The sequence below is a fragment of the Haliotis rubra genome, unplaced genomic scaffold (genome assembly GCF_003918875.1).
Source record: "Haliotis rubra isolate DU_JTF1 unplaced genomic scaffold, ASM391887v1 Scf19, whole genome shotgun sequence".
Lineage (NCBI taxonomy): Eukaryota > Metazoa > Mollusca > Gastropoda > Lepetellida > Haliotidae > Haliotis > Haliotis rubra.
The window spans coordinates 35,465-60,093 of NW_025765891.1; the positions used below are offsets into that span (position 1 = coordinate 35,465).

At 41.1% G+C, this 24,629-nt stretch overlaps 2 protein-coding genes across 6 annotated transcripts; one reads left to right on the forward strand and one right to left on the reverse strand.

The window, feature by feature from the left end:
• Nucleotides 1–24,505, reverse strand: LOC124274317 (nucleolar protein 16-like). 3 transcript variants are annotated; one of them, XM_046709655.1, is made up of 9 exons: nucleotides 24,156–24,503; nucleotides 22,835–22,943; nucleotides 22,136–22,217; nucleotides 20,922–21,028; nucleotides 19,982–20,096; nucleotides 3,655–3,810; nucleotides 2,668–2,774; nucleotides 2,179–2,185; nucleotides 1,473–1,695 (listed from the first exon to the last, which is right to left on the reverse strand). In XM_046709655.1, exons 1-9 carry the CDS (start codon nucleotides 24,254–24,256, stop codon nucleotides 1,622–1,624), a joined length of 858 nt encoding a protein of 285 aa, XP_046565611.1. In that variant the 5' UTR covers nucleotides 24,257–24,503; the 3' UTR covers nucleotides 1,473–1,621. The 3 variants fall into 3 exon arrangements, with proteins under 3 accessions (XP_046565610.1, XP_046565611.1, XP_046565612.1); XM_046709654.1 differs by lacking the exon at nucleotides 2,179–2,185 and having other exon boundaries at nucleotides 1–1,695; nucleotides 24,156–24,505; XM_046709656.1 differs by having other exon boundaries at nucleotides 1,554–2,185; nucleotides 24,156–24,501.
• LOC124274318 (testicular haploid expressed gene protein-like) lies at nucleotides 4,055–17,890 on the forward strand. 3 transcript variants are annotated; one of them, XM_046709658.1, is made up of 7 exons: nucleotides 4,055–4,264; nucleotides 11,743–11,773; nucleotides 12,185–12,247; nucleotides 12,728–12,865; nucleotides 14,835–14,972; nucleotides 15,489–15,744; nucleotides 16,756–17,890. In XM_046709658.1, exons 1-7 carry the CDS (start codon nucleotides 4,234–4,236, stop codon nucleotides 17,122–17,124), a joined length of 1,026 nt encoding a protein of 341 aa, XP_046565614.1. In that variant the 5' UTR covers nucleotides 4,055–4,233; the 3' UTR covers nucleotides 17,125–17,890. The 3 variants fall into 3 exon arrangements, with proteins under 3 accessions (XP_046565614.1, XP_046565615.1, XP_046565613.1); XM_046709659.1 differs by lacking the exon at nucleotides 4,055–4,264 and adding an exon at nucleotides 5,731–5,945; XM_046709657.1 differs by lacking the exon at nucleotides 4,055–4,264 and adding an exon at nucleotides 7,470–7,534.
• Nucleotides 24,506–24,629: the final 124 nt, after the last annotated feature.

Below are 24,629 nucleotides of genomic sequence, written 5' to 3' on the forward strand. Positions count from 1 at the left end.
CACGAATGCCATCAATGATTTATTGCTACCATGATCAAGATGACAACACCAGCTGAATGACTGGTTTTGAACTTACTACTGCAGCTTACTGGTCCGATCCAAGTTCCTCTTTAAAGAAAAAGACCAGGCATATTCAAAAGTTGTGAAACACCACAAAAAGAGAGAATTGTTTTCAGTTTCAGAATGTTGTATTTTCAGTAAATCAAGCTTTGTTCACAGTAATAGAGGCCTACGTAAAATGAGCAAGATGATTCAAACACTTGTAGGGTTCAAGTGCGGACCCTAAATTATCTTTCCCTCTTTGCTGTTTAACGCCGCACTCAGCAGTATTCCAGCTGTATGATGGCGGGTTGTCAATAATCGAAAGACAATGATGTACTATGACTAGAAAACACATAACACACTTAAACCTGATGTGTTGGTGATGCCCCTTGTATGTGCGCACACATTCGGGGCTTCTAAACTATTTCCGTTATCTACATCATTCATCGACAGCACTTAGATTTTTTGTTTGTTGTTTAACGCCGCTCACAGCATTATTCCAGCTGTACAACACATGCATCAGCAAAGACTAACCACCCGATCCCGTCAGTCGTTTCTCAGGACAGTAATGGGTTGCTGAGGACGTCTTTTAATAAGGATCTCACAGGGTAATGTGAGTATTGATATGACAAAGTTTCACTGTGAACCGCCTGGCGCTACACAAAGCTCGTACAACGTAGTTGACGATTTTGAAACCATTCAGTCAGCTCCGTATTGAGTATTTTATGAAACAATCAACAATATTCCAGCAAACTGTTCTGTAAATATATGTGTCTGTGGATACGTAGAACCTGATCAGCTGATTTCCCGTACACTCGGTTGTTTTTCAAGCATGGGGGTAATCTGTTCATAACCATTTCACTGCCGTGGTTAGCACAGAAAAGCGATGCCTTCTCTAGTGAGAATGACAAACTGATATTTTTAAGCTTTTAATCGATACATATGTGAACAATCATCTGAAACACGGCTGGTCAAATATACTCTTTCTTTACACATTCATGACATGCACAAGGTAAACAAAATAGAAACATGGTATTTGTACCAGCTTGCAAACCAAAGACGCATCACATACGATAACAAATAACAAGTAAATGGGGTGGATGCAAAATATTTACAACAAACTTAAACAACAAACAACATTACGACCAGAGGCCATTACGTAAACAGCTGTAGGTGCAACAACTGGAAAGCCAGGGGAAAATAACAAAATACGAAGTTATTTAATGTACACTATGAAACAAGGATATTTACACTGAAGTCTCATTGACGTTTTCGCGAGAAGTCTTCGACAAAAATGTGACAAACGGAGAATACAACCGATCAAAACAGTGGTGTTAAACATACAAGTGGTGTATTTCATCTCACAATCATGTTACCAGTTACAACCTCCTTGGATCTGTGCCTGCTGCGTCTCTTGGGTAGATGGGTCACTTCCTGGGATGATTTGACTGGGTAACCTTCACGACTTGTTGTCCTCTTCCCGCCACTAGTACTTCCGGTGCGCTCTAAGCGGCGCATATCGGAACGGAGGCGCACAGGAAGTATCACAGTCACAGCAGAGTTCAGGAGATTGCGCAGTTCACGGTTGATTGTGTTTCCGGTTCTCCGAACTGATCTTTTCAGATTTTGGATCCTTGAACCGGTCTTCGATTTCTATTGGCAACGATAAATCAGTCGTTGATATCGCCTTGTAAAACCATAAAAGAACACTGGCCTTTCACAATTTCGAAATTCATTAAGCTACCCCCAAATTGTGGTCGAAAGTATTGGCATTGGTATATATGTAAACGATGAGCAGTTCAATGTTGACTTTTAGCAGCACTATCACAGGCGATGACACTACAGACTGCTTAAGGCATTGTACAAATGAGTAATGGAGACCGCCTTTTGAGTATTCTGTTCTAACTTCTGCGAAATCCAATTTGGCCCATTGGCTTGAAACCATATGTTTCAAAACGAAAAAAGATCAAATATTTTATATTACAAAGTGAAACTCCCCTTTTCATTTCGAAGATGTTTTCATATATTTAAGACCTGAACAACTGTTCAGTATGATAGTAGCCCCATTGGCCACAGCAGGTATAGACAGGTGTTGTTAAAACGTATTTGGGTCTAAAATGGAAAACTGTCAGTTACCAGCAATCTGAAATGTAAACACGATCAAACTATATACAAATGTATAAAGAGCTGACACATCGATTCATAACTCCCATGGAGATTATATCTAGACACGCACTTCATTCGAATAGTTAAATCCCTCGTCAGTAAACTGGAGTAGACTCTAAACGGGACTCGAGTCTCAAAATGGTTCAGCAATAAAGGAAATTATACTGTCTAACCAGTTGCTTATTATTGAATTGTTTTAGCGACCGCTCTATCCATCCATGACCAAATCATGTTATTCCGGGACAAGCCAAATGGCGATTGCTTGCGCGTTACGAAAAGGGCGTTAGGTGACGAATGAATAAGATATTAAGCAATTGATATTATTGAATCGGTGTCCGAGAGACAATCGAAAATGTACGGATAAATAATGATACGTGAGATAAAAATGGCGAAAAAGGGTTATTAAGGTCGATATTCTTTAGATATTCTGCTTCGTACTGATTTAAACAAATTGCTCACCTTTCTACTGGCCTTGCTTGTACTGGAGGTGTTAGGAGTTAAGTCCCTTTCCTTGGGAGGCTTTCTGCCGAAGTTCAGTTTCCGTTTAACACGTGACATGACCCGCTCTGGCAAAATATCAGTCATTGTGCATCAGTTGGTGTCAGTAATTATGCGATATATAGAAGAAGAAGAAGAAGAATACTTTAATGCCTTTTCAGGAATTTGTGTTACATCAGCAGAGCTACTGACACATTAGAGAGATACCAAACATATTTACATAAATTCTTTGATTTAGGTACCTTCACATTTGTTTAAGAGAGATATGGTACTTGGAATAAAGGATGTACGGGCTCTCTTAGTTTTCACAATTGGAACTTTGTAGCGGCGGCCTGATGGGTGGAGGGTGTATTCCGAATATACGTAGTGAGTACGGTCAGATATGATTTTGACAGCTTGATTCACGATTTGCCGCTCATATATTGATGATAAACATTCAAATCTGACTCCAGCGATTTTACTTGCAGTGTTAACAATCTTTTACTACAATTTTGAGGTTGAAGACTACGGACTGCACATTTTGTATGGAAAGATATGTGTATTTACATAGCACACATCGTGTCCTTCTATGTATCTCGATGCATCGTATTGTCTATATAACAACATCACTATCCACATCGAAATGTATGGCGACATAGCAGTACAATTTGTGATGAGAACTGTTTCGTACAACGAAAACTATGTAGGTATCGAGCTGAATGGAAATACTGGAAATAATTTCCGTACACCTAATGACAATAAACGCATGAAAAAGACAAGAAATATACTTTATAATACACATGACACCTGTCTTTCCAAGTGTTTATCTCATCTCATGAGCAGGCAACCTTTGACAACTAACTTTATGGCTGCTGAAATCATGAAAACATCAATATGGCCAGGTCACGAAGGACATACACGTTATTTGACCAAAAAAATCCCCACAAATATCCTCTATCAACTACACACCCGTCGTCCCAGTGCTGCTGCTGCTGTCGGTGCGGGGAGGGGTGGTGTTGAAGTGTCCGTTCCTCCTCCCAGCCTCATAGCCCCGTGTGATGCGGCGGCCACCGGTCATCTTTACTTGTGCCACGACAGCGCCACCAGGGAGCGGGGACAGGTATACTGTGGAAGAAGACGGAACACAATCAGAACCTACTGCTGGGTCAACAGGTACCTTGAACAACAACACTGAAATTGCTTTACCAACTGATAACGTCGCAGAATTCTGCTCAACACCGAAGACAAAATGACACCGGCCTGTGTTGAAGTCGTGATTGTGACGTCATATGTTTATGACGTCAGAAATGTGTCACATATAATATATAAAGGATTGACTGTGTATCTTTTGGGTTCAGTGAGGTTAAATCGAAGATAAAATCTGCAAACTGTATGAATCTGCTTATATATATCATAAGTGCCAACGCCGCGATTATGTAAAAATACAACTCGGAAAACAGTGACGTCATTATTCTATGACGTCATCACAGTCGGACGAATCTCCCATGCCCGGTGTGCTCACACATATAATGGTATGATGTAGAGATAATGGCAGCCGGCGTTTCAGAAGGCGCGCCAGGTAAGAGTGGAAGTAGATGTTTTATTCGTCAATGTAAAAATAATAAGACTAGACTTTTATAGAGCCGAAATGGCAATATTTCCAAACCTTCATCGCTCGAAAAGTATCAAAATATTTCATATGTCTCTTAGACTACATGTCTCAATTTCATTACGCGAGCTATGAAACAAGCAAGAATTTGTTTGAATAATAATACAAATATTTTACCTTGTATTATGCTGCTCCATATACTGTCTATCACCACGAACACAACAGAAGTTCAAGTAAACGTACAAATTAGGCTTCCGGCCTGTAACTAGTCAGTTATTATTATCTGCCAATGTCGGTCAATCAAATTAAAGCAATGGCAGAACCATTCTCTGCTAATCTTTCAAGTTAACGAGAAATTCGATGACAAATGTAATTCAAAATGTAATGTATTAGAGACTTTCATATCAGTGGAATAAAACAATATTTAAAAAATCATCGATAATTATAATTACTCCTATTACCAAAAAAAACAGAACTGTACCATTGGTGATAATATGCATTATACATGTATTCTAGCTGAACGCAAACGTATAATACGTGCTAAATTAAGTTAGAACATTAATTGAGTACATAAAGGAAGCAAAGAGATAGAAATAGTCTTTGATCAAGCTGTCTATAACAGATCAATACTGATCATTGTCGTTTGTTTTCTCCATTACACAGGCAGTAAACATGTTACAGGAGAAGGTTCCTCGCACTACAAAGATCTTAGTATTAAGGCGATCGTATGTGTACATGTACTTGGAAAATGGAATTTACGACAGTCTTGCTGCTGAAAATATTCCTGTTTGTCTGCTTTGTTGTTTAAAGCCTCATTCAGCAACATTCCAGATACACAGCGGCGGTCGGGAAATAATCGATTCTGGACCAGACAATCCAATGATTGACATAGTGAAAATCGATCGAAGCAATTAGGATACAATGCCACGCACCGACCATGTCAGAGAGCCTGATCACTCGATTCCGTTAGTCATATATTATCACAAGCATGGTTTGCTCATACCAGTTCAAACTCAAACGTCTAAGTCTACAGTCATGGTGTTATCATTTACCTATTAGACTCCCAAAGGTGGGGATACCTGCATTAATTCCATGACGCATTCCGGTCAGAGGTCTTGTTTCAAAATAATTTGTTGATGCCGTCAAAATCAAAATCTACAGTATATAGATACTCGATTTTCTTACTAATATGTTTACTATATTAATGTATCACTTTAAAGAGTCTTCTTTAATGAAGCTGCTCTCACGCAACTTAAAAAAACAAGTTTTCAAGAATAAAATACAATGTCCCTTTTGCTTGTTAAATCATCAACACTGTCCTATCACAATCCATAGTCAAAGCGATAGTCTCACGCCTTGCATGATGTTAGTAACCGGCTACCCAATATCCCCTTCTTATCGGTCGCTAAGACCACCCTCCCTTGCTCCCCCTTCTACACTCGCCAACGTTCGCACCGGGATAATCTCGATAATCCAACTAATGATCGCGTGTTAAGAGGATCAAAGTCACGTGACGTAACAAGCGCGTGTGTTGCTATGTGACGTTGGGGTAGGAGCCGAGCTGTTACAATGGAGTAGTCAAACTGGAGGGACGAGATAGGACAGGTGGAACACGCACCGAGAAGCCCTGCAACAAACACAACCATGTCAGGTAGGATCATATTACTCTATTTTATTATAAGGACAAATTCAGGTGTATATGATCCGTGTAGTGGCTTGCTAGAATTTCAGCTTCATGGGTATTAGGTTTATATCAACGAAACCCGATACCACTGAAGGGTAGTTTTGATAGTGTGATTAATTGACGGACCAAGTCGACGACTGCTCGGCAAAGGTCTTGTCTGATACGAGTCAATAAAACTAAACTGATATGAGTCGATTACAGTAAGTCACTGGACCATGAAAAATATCCGGTTACAGCCATCATAACATATAAACGTAACTAATAATGAAATTAAGAATGATCATCTTTTAATCGTTGCCATTGCTTGTTATACTGTATATAACAATTCTAGACCTGACCATTGCACATGAGACAAAATCATGACTCTAATACATGCATTGGCCATTCATAATTGAAGTTTCTGCGAGTTAATTAAAATTTGTGGGAGTACCAGCAAATCAACAAACATACACTCCGATCAAATTCAGTGTTTTGCTAAGTTACTATGAGTCTCCCAAGCAATGTACGACTCAAAAGATCAATAGTACTGATTAATTGAACAGACGCACTGACAAAACTGTCAGGTAATATCGACTGATTGAAATGCTATCTGACAATCTACATAAATGTTTTATAAACCCACCTAATCTCAGCTTATGTTGTGGTAGCCGAGAAAAGGTCGCGACGTCGTCCCTGTAGTATATTATGACCACTGTAGGAATCCATACCAACAATAATGCTGTAAGATTGTAAACACAACAGCTAAAGGCTTAAATAATAAATAACGTCGTAAGCAACAAACTCACACACAACGTCCTAGATGTGACTGGTGTATTTCAAAGTCCCCGTTCACATAGTAAATTTAACGGACTGATTATATCTATATGGTTGAGAAAAGAAAGCTTTCGTCAGAAACAGTTTCTAAAAGATATTCGTGTTTTAGAAACTGGTGTATAAAATATATCTGTCCAGATACACAGCTCAATAGTGTGCTCGAAATCCACTCGCTCAAGACATACTTCAAAGGTGGACGGGATAAAAGTGCTTCTGAGAACCGATAAGAGCCGTCTGACATTAGACAGATCTGGTAGTAACTCGACACACTCAACATTTCGAGTGCGACCGTGAAAGCCTATTGCATTTCTAACAAGTCATCAATGACATATTTAAACCAACCGCTCCTGTCAGTTAGGACAGGTTCATTCAACAAAAGTATATATTCTTTTGGCAATTTTCCCGTCCATGTGCATTTACTGGACAGAGAATACCAACATCCTTGAAGACTGCCTCATCAATGTATCCCCCGGCACGGCCAGCCCTGGCCGCCAACAACCCCTCTCTTCACATGCTTCCCTGTCCCAACAAATATAATCAATACATGGGTCTACGTGGGTGCCGGATGTAAGGGGTACTGACGGAGGGGGTAGGGTGGAGGGATTAGTTAAGCCATATCGCCTCCATGTTTGTCAAACATTGATTACCACTGTCAGACCTCATTTCATAACAGCTCTTACGACTTCTGAAGTCTGCAACGATGTCTTTGCTTTACAGGAGGAACGAAGCCAGTGCTAGTCGAGGTAGTTTCTCTTTTATCGTACATCTATCATCTCACACAGCATAACCAGAATAGTATATATTAATTAAGCGGTACGTGTATGTGTGTATAGTCCCATAGCAGTCTGAAGCAGCCTCAGACCATCCATGCCTACTGCGAACAGAGGGACATTACTGTACCGAGATGCTCCAGCACACCCAACTATGTGTACATACCGACAAGTTCATCATGCATGTTTCATGATATTAACGCCATTCTTTTTCTATAGAAGTAGACGAGACGGAATCGCGTGGAGAAGGCTTCCCTGACAAAGGTAGAAAGGATGCACGAACAGACTCACCATTAACCCACAATGTCGTGCATTTACACGTGTTTCTTTTGTTGAATAATCCCTTTCTGTTGGTTGGCTTGTACCTATTAGCACTCGTTACTCTGTTTGAATGAAGAGAAGGAACTATTAACTCCTCTTACACATAACCCGTTTGGTGTGTTAAAACAGCATGTCAGTAGATCAGTAATCAACATACATACGAGTGCCAGTCCCATCACTCTGATGTGTACTGTGTAGCCTGTATGACGTACATCACGAGTGTCAGTCCAACCATCCCGGTATATACAGAGCCTGCATGACGTATCCTTCGAGTGTCAGCCCTACCATCCCGGTATATACAGAGCATACATGACGTACCCCACATTATTGAGTCTAACCATCCCGGTATATACAGAGCCTACATGACGTACCCCACATAATTCAGTCCAACCACCCCGGCATATACAGAGCCTGCATGAAGTACCCTACGAGTGTCAGTCCAACCATCCCGGTATATACAGAGCCTGCATGACGTACCCTACGAGTGTCAGTCCAACCAGCCCGGTATATACAGAGCCTGTATGACGTACCCTCGGGTGTCAGTCCAACCACCCCGATATATACAGAGCCTATATGACGTACATCACGAGTGTCGGTCCAACAATCCCAGTATATGCAGAACCTGTATGACGTACGCTTCGGGTGTCAGTCAAACCGCCCCTGTATATACAGAGCCTATATGACGTACATCACGAGTGTCAGTCCAACCACCCCGGTATATACAGAGCCTGCATGACGTACCCTACGAGTGTCAGTCCAACCATCCTGTTATATAGAGAGCCTGTATGACGTACATCACGAGTGTCAGTCCAACAATCCCATTATATACAGACCCTGCATGACGTACCCTATGGGTGTCAGTCCAACCACCCCGGTACATACAGAGCTTGTATGACGTACCCCTCATGGGTCAGTCCAACCACCCCAATATCTACGAGTCTACATGATGGGATGGGGATACGGCACCTGAAGATGTATGTTTCCCTCGCGTAAGGTAATGCAGACTATTCACTGATTAACACTATTTGTTCTGTGAAGTGGTTACACCAACGGGTGATACTGATAGTGTCGTCATATAGCGTGGTAAACAGTTAACAGGTTACACTTCAGGAATCTACTTCATGGCGTCCATGGGGTATTCAGCGCCCTACTCCCGTAGCATCACATAGAGACTTGTAGGATAGCAGAATAACGTCGCCTACAAGCAACGAAAACCGTTGCCATAGTTATAAGAAATGCTGCTGCATAATAAGTCGATTGTACGATTTGGCAATATGTTGAGCAGGTGTTGATGAATCACGACTAAACAGCGATGACATCAAGTGTTCGGGAAGTATTACAGCATCATACTATAATAAAACACTGCTAATTTGGAAGGATCCGTTCCATTAAATCACTCCACAGTAACATTGTCCGGAATAACTAATTATTGTTACGGAATGGTAACGTACTTGTCGAAACGTATTTAGACCAGTTGCAACCTCCAGTTTTGTTCAGATCAATGAACTCATTTATCACTGTCACTATCATATATTGATATAAGTTACGGTTACCGGTGTTACACTAAACATCTACCCATAGCAATCGATCCGGGTGCATTCCTATGAGCCTTGATAAGTTCGTGAGAGATAATCAATACACACTGCCATTAAGACGAACTGTAACGTTCGTGATTAACACTTCTACAATTGCACACTTAGACACGCAACGACGGGGCCTGATACTTGAGATCGTGGCTATATGCCTTCCTCATTCAAAGATTTGGACGAAAAACAATCGATGTTATTGGGGATAATTTCAAGCGAAAATCAAATATCCCGCACGCGCAACACAGTGGAACAAACTGATATCAGCTGTCCGAGGACACCGTGAATCAGTGTCGCCACAAGTTAGAATTATTTTCACAGTAATAACACCATCTTTAAACCGCCAACTTACGACCAAACATACAATATGCCGTGAATGTCAGAGACATTCGGTGAATGGCACAATCTTGCAGTTGCGATTGTCGGACTGACTGACTGACTGACTGAGTTTTGGTTTTACGCCACTTTTAGCAATATTCCCCAGCAACATCACGGCGGGGGACACCAGAAATGGGCTTCACACATTGTACCCATGTTGGGATTCGAACCCGGGTCCTCGGCGTGACGAGCCAACGCTTTAACCACCAGGCTACCCCAACGCCCTACGATTGTCGGAACACCTATTATATGTATATACTTATGGTTGCTGTTCTACGTTCAAAACGTTTTGTGACACAATGCTCTTGTCCCCCTTCCCTTGACACAGCACAACCACAAATTGGGTTGTCACGACTTGCGACAGTCGACGTATAACCACGCCTGAACACACATTTACCCAAGATTTAAGAAGCCTTTGGCCTTTTGAAGAGATCGAATGTAACAATGAATTTTCTATTGACTTATGTCAGACACGCAAGTAGGACATGGCCGATGAGCAAAGTACCCCAAGTCACTGGAATTGTGTGATAAGGGTATTGATTGTACATTGTATAATCTGCGTGTTCGTTATACGTATACATATATCCTCTCTCGTGTATGAGTTCACGATGAACTTACGTATTTGTTGTGTCCGGCGTTAAGACCACAGGTTGGAATATGGATGACGCCTGTCATGAATATGCAAACTTATCATTAACATCACGGCTATTGGTTTTGTTATTGCCTTGACTTGAACAATATCTCCGTGTGAACTAATGAGGTTAACATGGCAACAGTTGTCAACAAAACTAACCCACAACTCTCCCTAAATGAATTAACCCATGCTAATTCTTTTTATGTACGCTACAACATGAACGACAGCAAACTAGGTCATTAACCACAGTCCATACCCGTGAATGTTGTACACCTAATCCCCGGTGGCCCAGTCTGTGACAGAGACCGGTATCCTGGACACGGCGTATCAGTTACACATGGAGCTTCACGCTTGAGTTTACAGCCTATCCCTTTCAACACTACTTCTTGACTGCATACACTGAGACCTTGCCAATTCGGAACCCGTTCATACCAAAAAGCCCTTTGAGTGAGTTTAGTTTTACGTCGCCTTTAGCAATATTCCAGCAATATCACGGCGGGGAACACCAGAAATGGGCTACACATTGTACCCATGTGGGGAATCGAAACCGGGTCTTCGACTTGACGAGCGAACCCTTTAACCACTAGTCTACCCCACCGCCCCAAGAGCCCTTTGAAGATTACCTTCTGCAACGTCTTCATAATGTCCATTGCACCATAGCCATCATTGCTAGAAATGGGAATTACTCCGAGGCATTCACTTGACTCTGACAATGGAACCACATCGACCGGGTTAACGGGTTTCACCATGTCACATGTCTGGTATATCAAACCGACACTGGTGGTTCTGAGCGTGGCATGCATCCCTATCCTATAGAGGTGTGGGACGGTGGGGTAGCCTTGTGATTAAAGCTTTCGCTCATCACGCCGAAAACCCGGGTTCGAGTCCCCACATGGTTACAATGTGTGAAGCCAATTTCTGGTGTCCCCTGCCGGGATGTTGCTAGAATATTGCTAAAAGCGGCGTAAAACCAAACTCACACACTATTGAGGTGTATATGGTCATAGTGCTCCTGAATATCACACTTACAACGAAGCATTGTGTTATACAGCTGTGAAGGTAAACCCTGTAACGGTGAGGTGTATATTATCCACCGTCAGTTGATTCGTTTAGGTTTCAAATCCCCAATTGATTCGTAGAAACACTTTTCAGATGTGAAGCCTCAATTGTGTACACTTACAGCAACATACGATTTACCTATATTGTATTAACTTTAAGTAAGCTTTGTTCCCACTTTAACCTCAACTGTACTTTCCTTTCAGCGGAATTCGAACGAATTCGGCAACGGGGGAGGTAAGACAACCAAGCTTCTAATATATATTCCAGCATATTTAAGTCAATGACAATCTAATACTGAATTCATTAGGCGTTTTAGCAACATTATCTGAAGAGGTAACCTGGATAGGTCTGAGGAACTCCAAATGAGGGAAGACTGCCAAACAAATTGAGATCGATTTTTGTAGGTCCATAGTTGTTGCAAGGGAAACCTGGATAGCTCCAACTCCACATGAAACAAAGTTCGACTCAGTAAATATTAAGGTCCGCCCGTGTCGATCTTATAGCGACATTTTTTGGTGGCCACTCGACACAGATACGGGAAGTAGTGTAGTTAAGCTTTCTACATCAAGCCTACATCATAATATAAGCAAACGTTCCGTCGTATTTATTTATGTAAGTAACCAGTGTCACCATATTGCCTTCCAGGGATCGCCTTCTGCAGCTGTCCAAACCGAAGGAGCCCAAAGTGGAATGGTGGACCAGCGTCGGGTGAGTTACGTCACAGAATTACATCTCTGGCACTGAACAAATGATCAGTGTTGACCTTGTGGAGCTTAAATCTATTCCAGGGCAAATTGTGCCATGTGTTAACCGAGGTGTTGTCGGTGTATATATAGTTAAGACTAAGCACACCTTGCTTTTACTCCCTGCTCGGTAGAGACATACTCTCAGCACAAGTAATCGGATCATATTAAACGAAAACAACCCATCTGTCCTCCCCAAACAGTGAAAACATCCTCCACATATCGTGTCCACATGTAAACATGAATATAATACGTATGCAAACATTTACTGGGTGGTTAAAAGATGGAAGCGTCGGTGTGGGATCCCTTTGACATTATATCCGTCCCATAGACCTGTCTGTACTTCCCAGTGTCACCCACAGTAAGACTCAGCTGAGTCCTAGGTGTTGCCACGTATAGCTGATGTCGGTATGCAGTTTAACAGAAGGAGGGTGTTTACTTTCAGGCCGAATGTGAAGTGGGGCACCCAGGACATGCTCTGGCCGATCCCCAAGTCTGCCAGGACAACAGTCGCCTCAAGCAGGGTATCGGAGCTAGCCACACCAAAAAGAAACTTCCAGAAAGAAACCAACATAGACAATCAGTTAGTTCCCTCTTTGCTTTATTATGCATGTTTGTGTACCAGGTCACAGCGTTGGGGATGCACATGTGGCCCAGTCATCAAGTGAGTGAGTGAGTGAGTTGGGTTTTACGCCACTTTTAGCAATATTCCAGCAATATCACGGCGGTGGACACCAGAAATGGGCTTCACACATTGTACCCACGTGGGGAATCGAACTCGGGTCTTCGGCGTGACGAGCGAACGCTTTAACCACTAGGCTACCCCACCGCCCCTCATTCGGTATGAACGTTAGAAGAGTCCAGCGTGGTTTACTACCTTCAGCTGCCGCCATAACGAACTGATGGACCCCTCATCTTGAACATCATCTTAACGTGCTAATTACGCGGACTGTCCCCGTCCAAGTAACGGTGTATTACGTCACCACTATACAGGAAGGTAGAGGTCGGATCGGGTCAGCTTGATTTTTAGCAAACCATATATTGGTCGAACACCAACTTGAAGGCTCAATAATCTATAGTTTGAATACACTTTCCTCAGCCATGGAACGTAGCGTGTACTTAAACCTATGAAGTATTGACGGTGTTCCCGAACATACCACCAATATTACAAAGACATGTTGGGCGCGGGACATCATGATTCAATAAATACAGGTTGTCATCTAGCCCAAATACCGAATCTAACCAACTTATCCCATTAGATCAACAGAACTTGATTAAATCTGACAATAGTAAGCAGAACAGTTCAGCAAGTGTTTGAATTGGGTACACGCAAAGCTGAAGCGCATTACGATTTCTCATAAATTGATATCCGTGCCTAGCACAAACAGCACGTATTCCGCATGATCGTATGAAATGTCCTTAAGTGCACCAGGCATCTAATACGTGATCCCAGATCGTGTGTTCCACGCTTCAGCAGTCTGTGAACCAAAATGCCTTATCAGAAACAGACACCGTGTCATCGACATACAATAGAACACTCTTGTAATCTGTGAAAGGAAGCAATGGGCTGTGCACGGTAAGCTTCTTAATACACAACTCGTGTTACAAGAACTGTTACTAATACACCTCGATGATAGCAGTGTATCAATCCGTCATTACTGTTACCGACCTACAACAAAAGACTTGAACGGACTGACGGGCTGTCATGGAACTGTGCCAAGCGTCTTCAAAGGGTAATCAGCGTTACGTTTATGCATCTGTAACAGCACCGACGGCGATGGGATCGGGTGTCGTGGTGGGGTTGATACCATAGTTGATCGGGCAGATGTGAACCTAGATTTCTGCTCTCCCACCCCGAAAAGAATGAGGCGTCGGTTTACGGACTTAACAAGGTCTCGTTTCATCAGACCAGGGGTAGGAGGTTTTGAGCGTCACTGTAGCGTTTGTTTCACTTGACAACAAGGCAGCGGTCCGGTTAGTCAGTATCTGTGGGTAGGGAGAATACAGCGGGATTACTTTAAGCAGTAAGTGTTGAAGATGGTACCGATAGTCTTTTACGAAGAGTTCTTTTGTTATTCTGAAACACAACATGAAGTGGTCTGGTGGCTTTTAAACGGTTTGTTGTAATCTTGAACCGTATGAATCGTTGGCAAAGACAGGCTTTTGGTGTTCCAATTGGCTGAATGAGCAACTCTCATGATGCTATTGGTGTACACGTTGACAATTCCGATGCCTTTATGTCAAAATGAGAATGTTTACATATTATGCAATATTCAGATGCAGACGAGTCGATCTAACACCCGCTCCTCCCGCCCACAGTCGGGACTCCTTGTACTAGTCCATATTGATGTCGGTTCCAAGCGCCAGATATGGAACCAACAAGTGCCATTTTTGACGTCTGTTGCGCGAATCGATCTTCCACTTTCCTTGCAGACGTCTTCTCCACCAGACCTCAAAGTCGATATTTTCCATCATCATTCCGGTACTCGTTCCGGTACTCGTCAGTATCAACCGTTCAAACTGCAGAGTTCAGATCCTTTTTCTGCTTTCAGTCCAATATTCTTCTACAGCTGTGGGAGGTCGTCGGTGCTATGGAACGTCAGTCCTAAAGCCATGGCGACATCCGCATCGCAGAGAGTCACAGAACTTGCCAAACCAAAGAGGACACATCAGGAATATTTGGAACACAGGTAGTCATAGCAACTTTGGATTTCTCTCTTTGTCTCCGACTGCAACCCATGCACTGTCGCTAAATGTGGTCTGTTCATATACGTTCGTTCATTTTAGACACGGTTGCTGATTCATACTTCAGGCTTACTTAATTTATCAGTTATCTGGTATCCTGAAATCCAGTCATTTCAAAGGCAGTTACATTGTTTCTGGTACTCCAAGATATCTCTAAGCTACTTACCAACTACCTAATGACTAGATATAAAAACCTGAAACCGACTTATTGCACAACCTTTTTACCTCAGTAATCTCACACCCATCTATCTAATTTATCTCACACCCATCTATCTTGTTTATCTCACACCCATATATCTTGTTTATCTCACGCCTGTATATGTTGGTTATCTAACACTTATCTACCTCTGTTATCTCACAACCTTTTAGCTTGGTGTTCTTATTTCCCTCTATCTAGGTAATTTCAAAGCCACTTATCTCAAACGTTTTATATTCTTAAAACATCTATTGCTATCTTCCAGGCCAGACTTTTTCTACAGCTGTGGCAGGGCGAGTCCCATCTGGACGGTGGAGAAAGGAGCAGCTCAGTGTGGCGAGCGAGCCCACACAACTCAACTGGCACAACACAAACCATACCATAAAGACTTCCAGCCTTCCAGACAGGTGCAGACCGTCATACCTGCTCCTGCTCTCAAAGGCCGGGCATCCGAGAGGGTTGAATCGCTCGCCACACCCAAAGAAAGGAACCCAGGGCCCTTCAGAGAGCCACAATGGACTGTACGTATTACTCCATGTCTGACACATCTAGTCATTTATTGTTTGTTTAGTTGGTTAATACAACAAAAAGCAAATCCAGCAACACGATTTCAGTCAGTAAATAATTGAGAATGGACCAGAAAATCAACTGACTGACATAAGCATTGATTTATGCAATTGGGATATGATGACAAGTATTGGTTACTGAACATCAGTCATACCATGATCCTCATTGAGGATGTCCAGAGGAGCAAACAATATACATTGAGTGAGTGAGTTTGGTTTTATGCTGCATTTAGCAATATTCCAGCAATATCACGGCGGGGGACACCAGAAATGAGCTTCACACATTGTACCCATTGTACCCATCTGGGGAATCGAACTCGGGTCTTCGGCGTGACGAGCGAACGCTTTAACCATCAGGCTACCCCACCGCCCATATACACTGAGACAATAGAAGTTCAATGTAACCAGTCAGTCCAAAAGTGGTGATTATTGTGTACTATGCCACACTCAGCACTACTCCAGCTTAAGGCAGCTGTGTGCAGATACACAAGCCTGGACCGGATAATCCAGTAACTGACACATAATGTACCCCAGCTTGCAGAATCGTGGCCCATATGAAGCTGTAAAGCAGCCATGACAAGTGTTGACTTAAAGATTTCAACTTCATTTTCCTTCTTCTGTGACAGAGCGGTGGGGTAGTCTAGTGGTTAAAGCGTTCGCTCGTCATCCGGATTCGATTCCCCTCATGGGTACAATGTGTGAAGCCCATTTCTGGTGTCCCCCGGAGTGATCTTGCTGGAATATTGCTAAAAGCAGCGTAAAACCATACAGACTCACTCACTCACTGTTGTCTGACATTTGGTACAGGTACTAAAGGGGAAACGGGTGGCCCAATAATCTAAGATGCAGTTTACTGTTGCAGCCCTTTGGCACACCAGGTTATGATTATGGGTTCAGATCACTGTTTACAATACATTATTTTTTCAAAACTGTACTTACACCAACATTTCCTTGAACCTATTACAGGTGAGTGCTGCTGCCAAGAACTCATCGGCCAGTACAAGAAGCATGGAGTTAGCCCGAGCCAAGGGGACAACTGAGGGGTTCCAGGCTGCCCGGGAGGTGGAATGGCCAGTCACACGAGCAGCAAAACGTGCTGCAGCTTCAAGTCGGTTGGAAGAACTCTCACAACCTATTGTGCGAGCATCAATGGACCATGTGCAATTCAATCCTGATGCGTTCATAGTGAGAGAATCTGCTCTGAAGGGTGTTGTGCCCCGACGAATCGAAGACCTGGCACAGCCAATTCAGAGGGGGTTAACATGGCTAGGGTATAGGGGCGAACAGGATATAGGGTTAACTGGAGTATATAAAGGAGGGCTAAATGGGATTTAACATACTGAAGAAGCACAATGTGTAATTAAAGAACACAACTGTAACAAGAATTGCCATAAACATTATCAGTGTGTTGAAGGATTTTCCAACTAAATTTTGTATTTTAATGTATTACCTGTTCAGTTAAACACTGTCAATGTTAACTGCCTTCAGAAATCAGAACTCATTTCAATAATTATTAACGCCAGATTAAAGGTTATCGGATATTTGTGGTCTCTTGAACTGGACTAACATTATATTTATAAGATTTCTACTATTCTTGATCCATGTATATGATTTAATGTAGCAATATCTAATATTTATTTCCATTTCTTCGATGTCCATGAACGACAATTCTGTATTACCAACCATATTGTGTGATTGTTGAACAGAAATGGCTTCCATTTTGATTTTGGTATAATTGTTGAGGCCAAATATTTGCTTCTTTGTTAGTCTTCCACCCAAACTACAATCTATTTTCACAAGTTATTTACATGCATAAATTATCATGGAGAGAAAATTGTAAATGCTTTAGAGACACAAAGCATACTATGTGATGATGCTGACCAATGAGAGCCATGCATTCAATTCACTTTGTGTTAAAATATCAATTACTCGATGATACAAGGTTCTGGATTGGTCAAACACATTCAAGTCAAACAGATCTACTGGTATTGTTAACAACATTCATCTATTCCACTCATTTATGCACTACTAATAACTCGAAAGATTAATAAGCATTGTCATCTCATGACCTCACGTTTGCTGAAACCTCAGGATTGATTTTTCAGGACTATCATCAACTAAGGCCAGAGTATTAAATTACCATTCAGTATTACAGCTTTTTATCAGGAGTTGTGTTGATGTATTTTGTGTGCAATGTTGTGACACTATTGTTGCCTATTTAATTTAGCTATGGTAATATGACCCTAAAACCATCTAATATGGTATATATGTATTATATATTTTTGTACTTTTCCCAAATAATTGTAATCACTGACGTGCACTGTGCACAGCACAGGCCACAGAAGGACCAGGCTTCAGGGAATAGGACTTGAGAAATGTCTTCAATGCAGTTAGAACTGTTGTGGTTCTTCCCAGCATACTTCGGCAAACATGTTCCTTTCAAACAACTTTAGTTCATAATCTAGTTATCCTGGTGACTATCAAAGAAGAAGTTTCAATTGCATCAGCATGAAATAAGAGACCATTATTTCCTGTGCGGTGTTTTTTTTTCATGACAAATGTCTCTATTTGCAATAACCTTGAAACTTTCCTACATGTCTCTATCTCTGTGGCTGTAAATAAATTGTTTTTGTTTCCAACATTTAAATGGGTTTGTGATCGTTTTCATTTTACACTTGAGTGGTGGAGTTCAGGGCAGTTTTAATCAATAGATGACATAATTAAGTGTCCCATCTGCCAACATCCCAACCACAACGTTGCTGGAACCGTAGCGATGCATCTTATACAAACACAATTAAATGCTGAAGTTTAAAAGGCGTTGATCAGCTGAAGAAGACAATGTCTCAAAAGGGCAAATTCTATGATGCGGGAAATAAACAACAGTTGGCTTAGTAGTGTTCATCTGAGCAAGGTCAACCGCTACTGTCAATACGATGCATTTCAGTGTCAACATTTACTGTAAAATAACACACGCTCACATCTTGTCTCCAACTAAGATCTATAAACTACGCCCTACCCAAGATCGCTTTCGCCACATGGCTAAACAGCCTATTGACAATGAGCTATCTACACAAATATTCATTAATCATTGAATCTGGTGAATTGCAAGATCACATCATGATGTTAATCACTGGATTGTCTGGATGACAGACCACCATCCTATAGCTGAGAAACTGCTGAGTGTGGTGTTAACAAACAAAACGGAATTGCAACAAATCAGACTTTGTCTAAATGTCCACTGATAGCTGATTAGAAAACTTTGTTTAACTGTGAGGCTTGAAGATGATATGCAAAGAACATTAAACCATGACAAAGTGCAATCACAACAAACACTGAATTTATTCAACAGAATTTATTGCCTTCAAATTACGTTTTTTCCTGAATATTTATTTTCAATGTCGAGGTACAAGGCGCTCTTCCATATCAATGAGCACATTTCATTTTGCTGACACAAAATGTCATAGTTAAACCATAACAAACATTAACATCAATGTATTTTTTCCCAATCCAGACAATTAATCAAAGTTTTTCTTCACAATGGACATTTAGCAAGCATGTAAATTCACTGGAATCAAATTACAAGAGGAGTTATTCCCCTTTATAATGTTTGCTTGACAACGATAACATGGCAGCTAGCCATCCAGGGAGCACATGCACACCCTCGCTAGTTTGGTGGAAGCCACACATTACATAAGGTCATTCTATCTAGCCCATGATACTGCTGGATTTGTCAAAGGACATAAAATGGGCACATCATTACAATTCACAACAATGGGAATCATGAAAGCTACCAGCATATACATACATCATGTACATGAACAAATCATGGAGCTCTCCTCCACTGTCTGGTGAACTCTCATGTTAATCTTTACTCTGCGAAGAAGGATGAGATTGATGAATCACAAAATGAAATCTATTGAAATCTTCTGTTCATACGAAACTGACCAAGACCATTAGCTATAGTTAGTATGATACAAAGTCTTGTCAGAAGAAAGCCAGTCACTACACTAGCAGACAAGAGCTCCCTCATACAGCCACGGAGGGACTGCTTGTTTCAGGTGCCACCACCTGCATGTGTATTAACCCTGAACCAGTTCCCCCGATTCAACAAGCACCTGTTTCTAGAGACGGAGACACAAGTGTCCCATGTGTGTGCCGTGTCATGTTGTTTCCATGGTAGATCCACTCTCACCTTTTGAGCGAAGGTAGGCCTCATACTGCTCGGGAATGTTCTTAAATCGGTTGATTTTCTTTTTTATCTGTTTAGGTGTATCCTGGTAATAGTTCTTTGGGTCCCGTGCCATTGCCTGTGAAAAGATTATTCTTTGCATCAGTATACCATGCTTACTTAACATTGCTAAAGGAGGTTGAATATATGTTCCACAATCACCTTGATTGGGAAAGGGTGTCATTACACTGGTTAACAGTATCTACTGATTGATTGTGGTACCTGATCTGATGTTTATCATCTGTATCAATGGTTAGTGAGTGAGTACTATGTTACGCCGCTTTTAGCAATATTCCAGCAATATCACGGCAGACGACACAAGAATATTGGCTTCACACATTGTACCCATTTGGGAATCAAACCTGGGTCTTCGACGTAACAAGCGAACGCTTTAACCACTAGCCTACCCCATCGCCCCTCTGTATCAATAGACTACTGATATAATTAATGTATCTTCAATCAGGTATCACAATACATACAACACAGTGACTATTCAGTACACCCACAGGGTCATGTACCACAGACATACTGGCATCAAGGTAGGTATAGACTGTTACTGACAGGCTAAATCAGTGACAGTATATCTTGATGCCAGATGCCATGACAAACTTTCAACCATCCACTGGTAGGGCTGGATATCAATGCAGGTCACACAGATATTGATCAGTTATAGATGTATATCAGAGAAGATAATATGTGAGAAAAAGTAAAAATCAAATCAATATATTTCATATCATTGGTGAGTGGTTACTTATGCATGGATTGCTTACAAAAACACTGCATCACAATATCATAGAGGTCAGTATTCATAACCAGAGTTGTAAAACTTTTTCCTCAACAATATTTTCAAATATTGATTGTTTTAGCCAGCTCCATGATATCTTACAATGATCCGCTCACACACCTTATAGTCCTCCCCGTGTTTCTCTATCATGTGTACACAGTATCTGACCTCCAAGTCTGACAGTCGCAGCCTGGCCTCCTGTGGAATATTGGCCTGCTTCTCAAGAGCTGAAACATCAACATGTCGTAAGATGAGCCTAACGTAGATCTATCAGAAGAGTTTACTCAGCATTTTGAACGGTACAATGCTATCAACATGATGGAACTAATGAATGCAGTATGTCACACAGACACTGAGCAATATAAGCCCTACCATACAGGCTTGTTCAAAACCAAGTCAGGTAAAGAAAGTGGTTGACAGCATGGGCAACCATCCACACTGTGTGACACATGCAATGCCTCAGCATTGCAAAATGCAATAAGTGATTTTAACTCACTAGTTCAACATTAATCACTCCTTTTCAAATGCTTATCACATTGAGCCAGAGAGACCATGACTAAATCAGGCATGTAGCTTCCAACTGTCATTCTGATACCCCATGGTAACCTTTTGGCAACTAACCTGTTTCTATACATATATTTAAAATAATAATAACCAAAGCATTGACCTATGGTATACTCTGTCATATTTTTCTGCATGTAACACTTTTAGGAGTCACCGTTAGAGGCTTCCCATAGCCTTGACATTTTGATCGAAACTAACAGTATAGGTAAACGTACAACAAATGTGACTTCTTTTGAGTCAAAGTATGGCATGTATAACATACACATCCATCAACAAAGGTTCACTTCAAAGCATCAGCTGTAGTAATCTTGGTGCCGTTGTACAAAACAACCTTAGCGTTAAGGCTATCCTTAAGCCTATGTTAAGGTATTGGAGTTACAGTAACCTTAGCGTTAAGATCACTTTGTACAACGGCACCCTGATCATGGCACCTGGATTGGTTTGTTGTTTCATGATTGCATGCCCCACTGAGTGAGTGAGTGAGTTTAGTTTTACCCCACACTCAGCAATATTCCAGCTATATGGAGGCAGTCTGTAAAATAATAAAGTCTGGATCAGACACTCCAGTGATCAACATCATGACCATCGATCTACGCAATTGGAATACAATGACATGTGTCAACCAAGTCAGCGATAATGACCAACTGATCCCGTTGGCCGCATCTTTCGACAAGCAGGTCTCATGTTAGCTGGAAATAACAGTAAGCTCATACTAAGCTGGTGAGATCTGCTCATATCCACAGTAACAAAAGAAATGATGAGTTTATTACCATCAACAACATGATGCTTGAGAGCTTTCTTTTTCTTGGATTTCATTGCCATGACAACTTCAGCAGACTTTGTCAGAAATTCCTGAAACACCACAAACACCATGACAACTGCTGACAATATGACACATGTGGTACAATCATGATACAATTTGTCTCCATTAGATGGAAACCCTCCATGACATGGTTAAAATGGTGACTCAAGTTCTACCTATTTCATCTGGCGAATGGATACTGAAATTCAAGCAAAAATGGCATGTTTTTTAAAAAATCACAAAATTAAGAAGTTGTAATTATGCTGTGTTGATGGGAACATGTATGCTTTATAGACTATATTTCCACAAAGCCCAATACTACCGTCTCCTATCAATTCTGCTTTGTCACAATATATCCTCCATATCTAAAAATGGATATTAATAGCTGTTACATATGGGGCAAGTTTGAAAATAGAATCTGAATTAGACCATGAATAAACGGACACCGCTGGATGTTCTGGACAAAACGGTTCACAGCTGACCTCTGCAGTGCCAGAATTTGCTCCAGCTTGTGAAGGCCATACAAGAAGCACAGTGAGGGATACCAAGGGAGACAATCCAGCATTTGTTATTCAGTATGCACAGATAATGCTGTGCCTGTACCGAAAGTCAGGAAACTTGTGTATTGAAGAAAGTGTTCGAGAATGGCTTTGAGCAATAAGCACACCTTAGTTTTGGGGATCCTGATGGTCTTGTTGGAGTCTGCTGACAGTCCCATGTCATGCATGTTCTGTGCCACAGACTTCTTCTCATCCCAAGATTCTCTCACAGTCTCACTGAAAAGCATTAGATCATAATACACAATAATCTGACATACTAGTATTCCGAGCCACCCATTTCATTTGAGTGGACACGCGTACTGAATTTATGAACAATATACAAATTTTTGTCTATTTTTTGCCATATTTTAGCATTCGTACTAACTACTAAACCCCCTCATCCAGTTCTACTTGGGTGGTACAGCTCTCAGGGTTTGAGGGTGTCACATTAACTGAAAATGTACTCGGCTTAAGACATATAAGTAATAACCATTTACTTCCAATAAGGCTCTCAGTATATACGTCTTTGTTTCCCATCTGCTGCCCGACAAAGCGTCACTGGGGTGGGAGAATGAGAGTTAAGGAGAAAACAGTCACAAAAAATTAAAAACATCTTTTGCCCGAATCATCCTGAATTTTGTATATTAGTTGAGATAGGATACACAGGTCATTAGTTCATGGTTTCTGAAGAATAACCAGTGCATTTGTTACCATGGTTACAGTGGAAACAATGCATTGTGGCCATGAACTTTACAGAGCTATTCCATGAGAATGGTTGTTACTTTTATCTACTGGTGGGTACCCCCGATGATATCCCAGAATTCTTGACTGGTTCGTGACCTCTGATGTGCATCCACTAAGCTATCAAGGAGATGTTTAAAGAGCCTGTTTGTTTCGTCTTGTTTGTTGTTTTATGCCGCACTCAGCAATATCAAGTTCCCATACGAAACAGGTGATTTATGTTGATGTACTGTATTTCAGTGTCATCCAAAAGGATCTAGCATCGTCAACATTACATATTACTTACCAATTTGTTTTTTTATCATTTCCAGATACAATATTTAATTTAGACTGTTTCTTCTGTTAAATACTTACATCTTTGCATAAAGTGAGATTCAAAGAGACAAAGAAAAAAATCGCTAGTTACAAATTCCCATGACAGACACTCTCAGTCTCACTAGTCTCAGATGTTTTGACATAAAAATGTCAAAATAATACAGACAATTGAGATGCTTTATCAATGTGTATGGATGACAACTTCTACAATGAACCACGGGAGAAGTCTGTGGATATACAACTTGCAACATCGCATCATAATACAACAGTGTATTAAAACTAACAGAGAAACTGTCATCCACAAGATATCTTGCCTTCAATCAAAGTTAAGTTGAGTTGTCCACTGCGAAGAGTGTCCTGTTTACACTTCAAAAAAGTTTCTAAGGGACTTACCATGTAATTTTTTGTTGTTTGCTTTTGTTTTTCCAGCTTCTCTTTCGGTCTTTTGTGTAGTTATAAGTCTTATTTCTGCTCTGTTTTCGTATTCTCGCCATGGTTCAGTCACCGAGAAACAAGCAAAACATCAACACGTGCTCAAGGACGCGAAAGTGGAAATCTTAAAGTATGGAATCATATCCGAAACAGAAGAAAACACTAAGTGTCTATTTTGCCGTTAAACACATTAAAACTGCTATATCATACTGCTATCAAGTTACTATCTCCTGTGTTATCTCACTCTAATACAGTTTTCATTTATAAAGATAAATATATTAGCATTCAAAATTCCAAAACCATCCAGATTTATTTTACTATATTCCAACCGGATGTTTGCGACGATCTCACGCTACCAAAATGTGAGATTAGTACATCGGTGGAAACCAATGTAATAATTGTTCGTATAAATATTGTAGTGCGATTCTTTCACTC

Excerpts from the sequence above, each read along its gene's own strand:
- LOC124274318 (XM_046709657.1), top strand. The coding sequence starts at position 7,492 with ATGTCTTTGCTTTACAGGAGGAACGAAGCCAGTGCTAGTCGAG. Across the intron at positions 12,248-12,727 it reads GAATGGTGGACCAGCGTCGG|GCCGAATGTGAAGTGGGGCA; the intron begins GTGAGTTACGTC and ends GTTTACTTTCAG. Across the intron at positions 14,973-15,488 it reads CAGGAATATTTGGAACACAG|GCCAGACTTTTTCTACAGCT; the intron begins GTAGTCATAGCA and ends GCTATCTTCCAG.
- LOC124274317 (XM_046709654.1), bottom strand. The coding sequence starts at position 24,256 with ATGGCGAGAATACGAAAACAGAGCAGAAATAAGACTTATAACTACACA. Across the intron at positions 2,775-3,654 it reads CAGCAGCACTGGGACGACGG|AGCGGGTCATGTCACGTGTT; the intron begins GTGTGTAGTTGA and ends ATATTTTGCCAG. Across the intron at positions 1,696-2,667 it reads CAAGCAAGGCCAGTAGAAAG|AAATCGAAGACCGGTTCAAG; the intron begins GTGAGCAATTTG and ends CGTTGCCAATAG.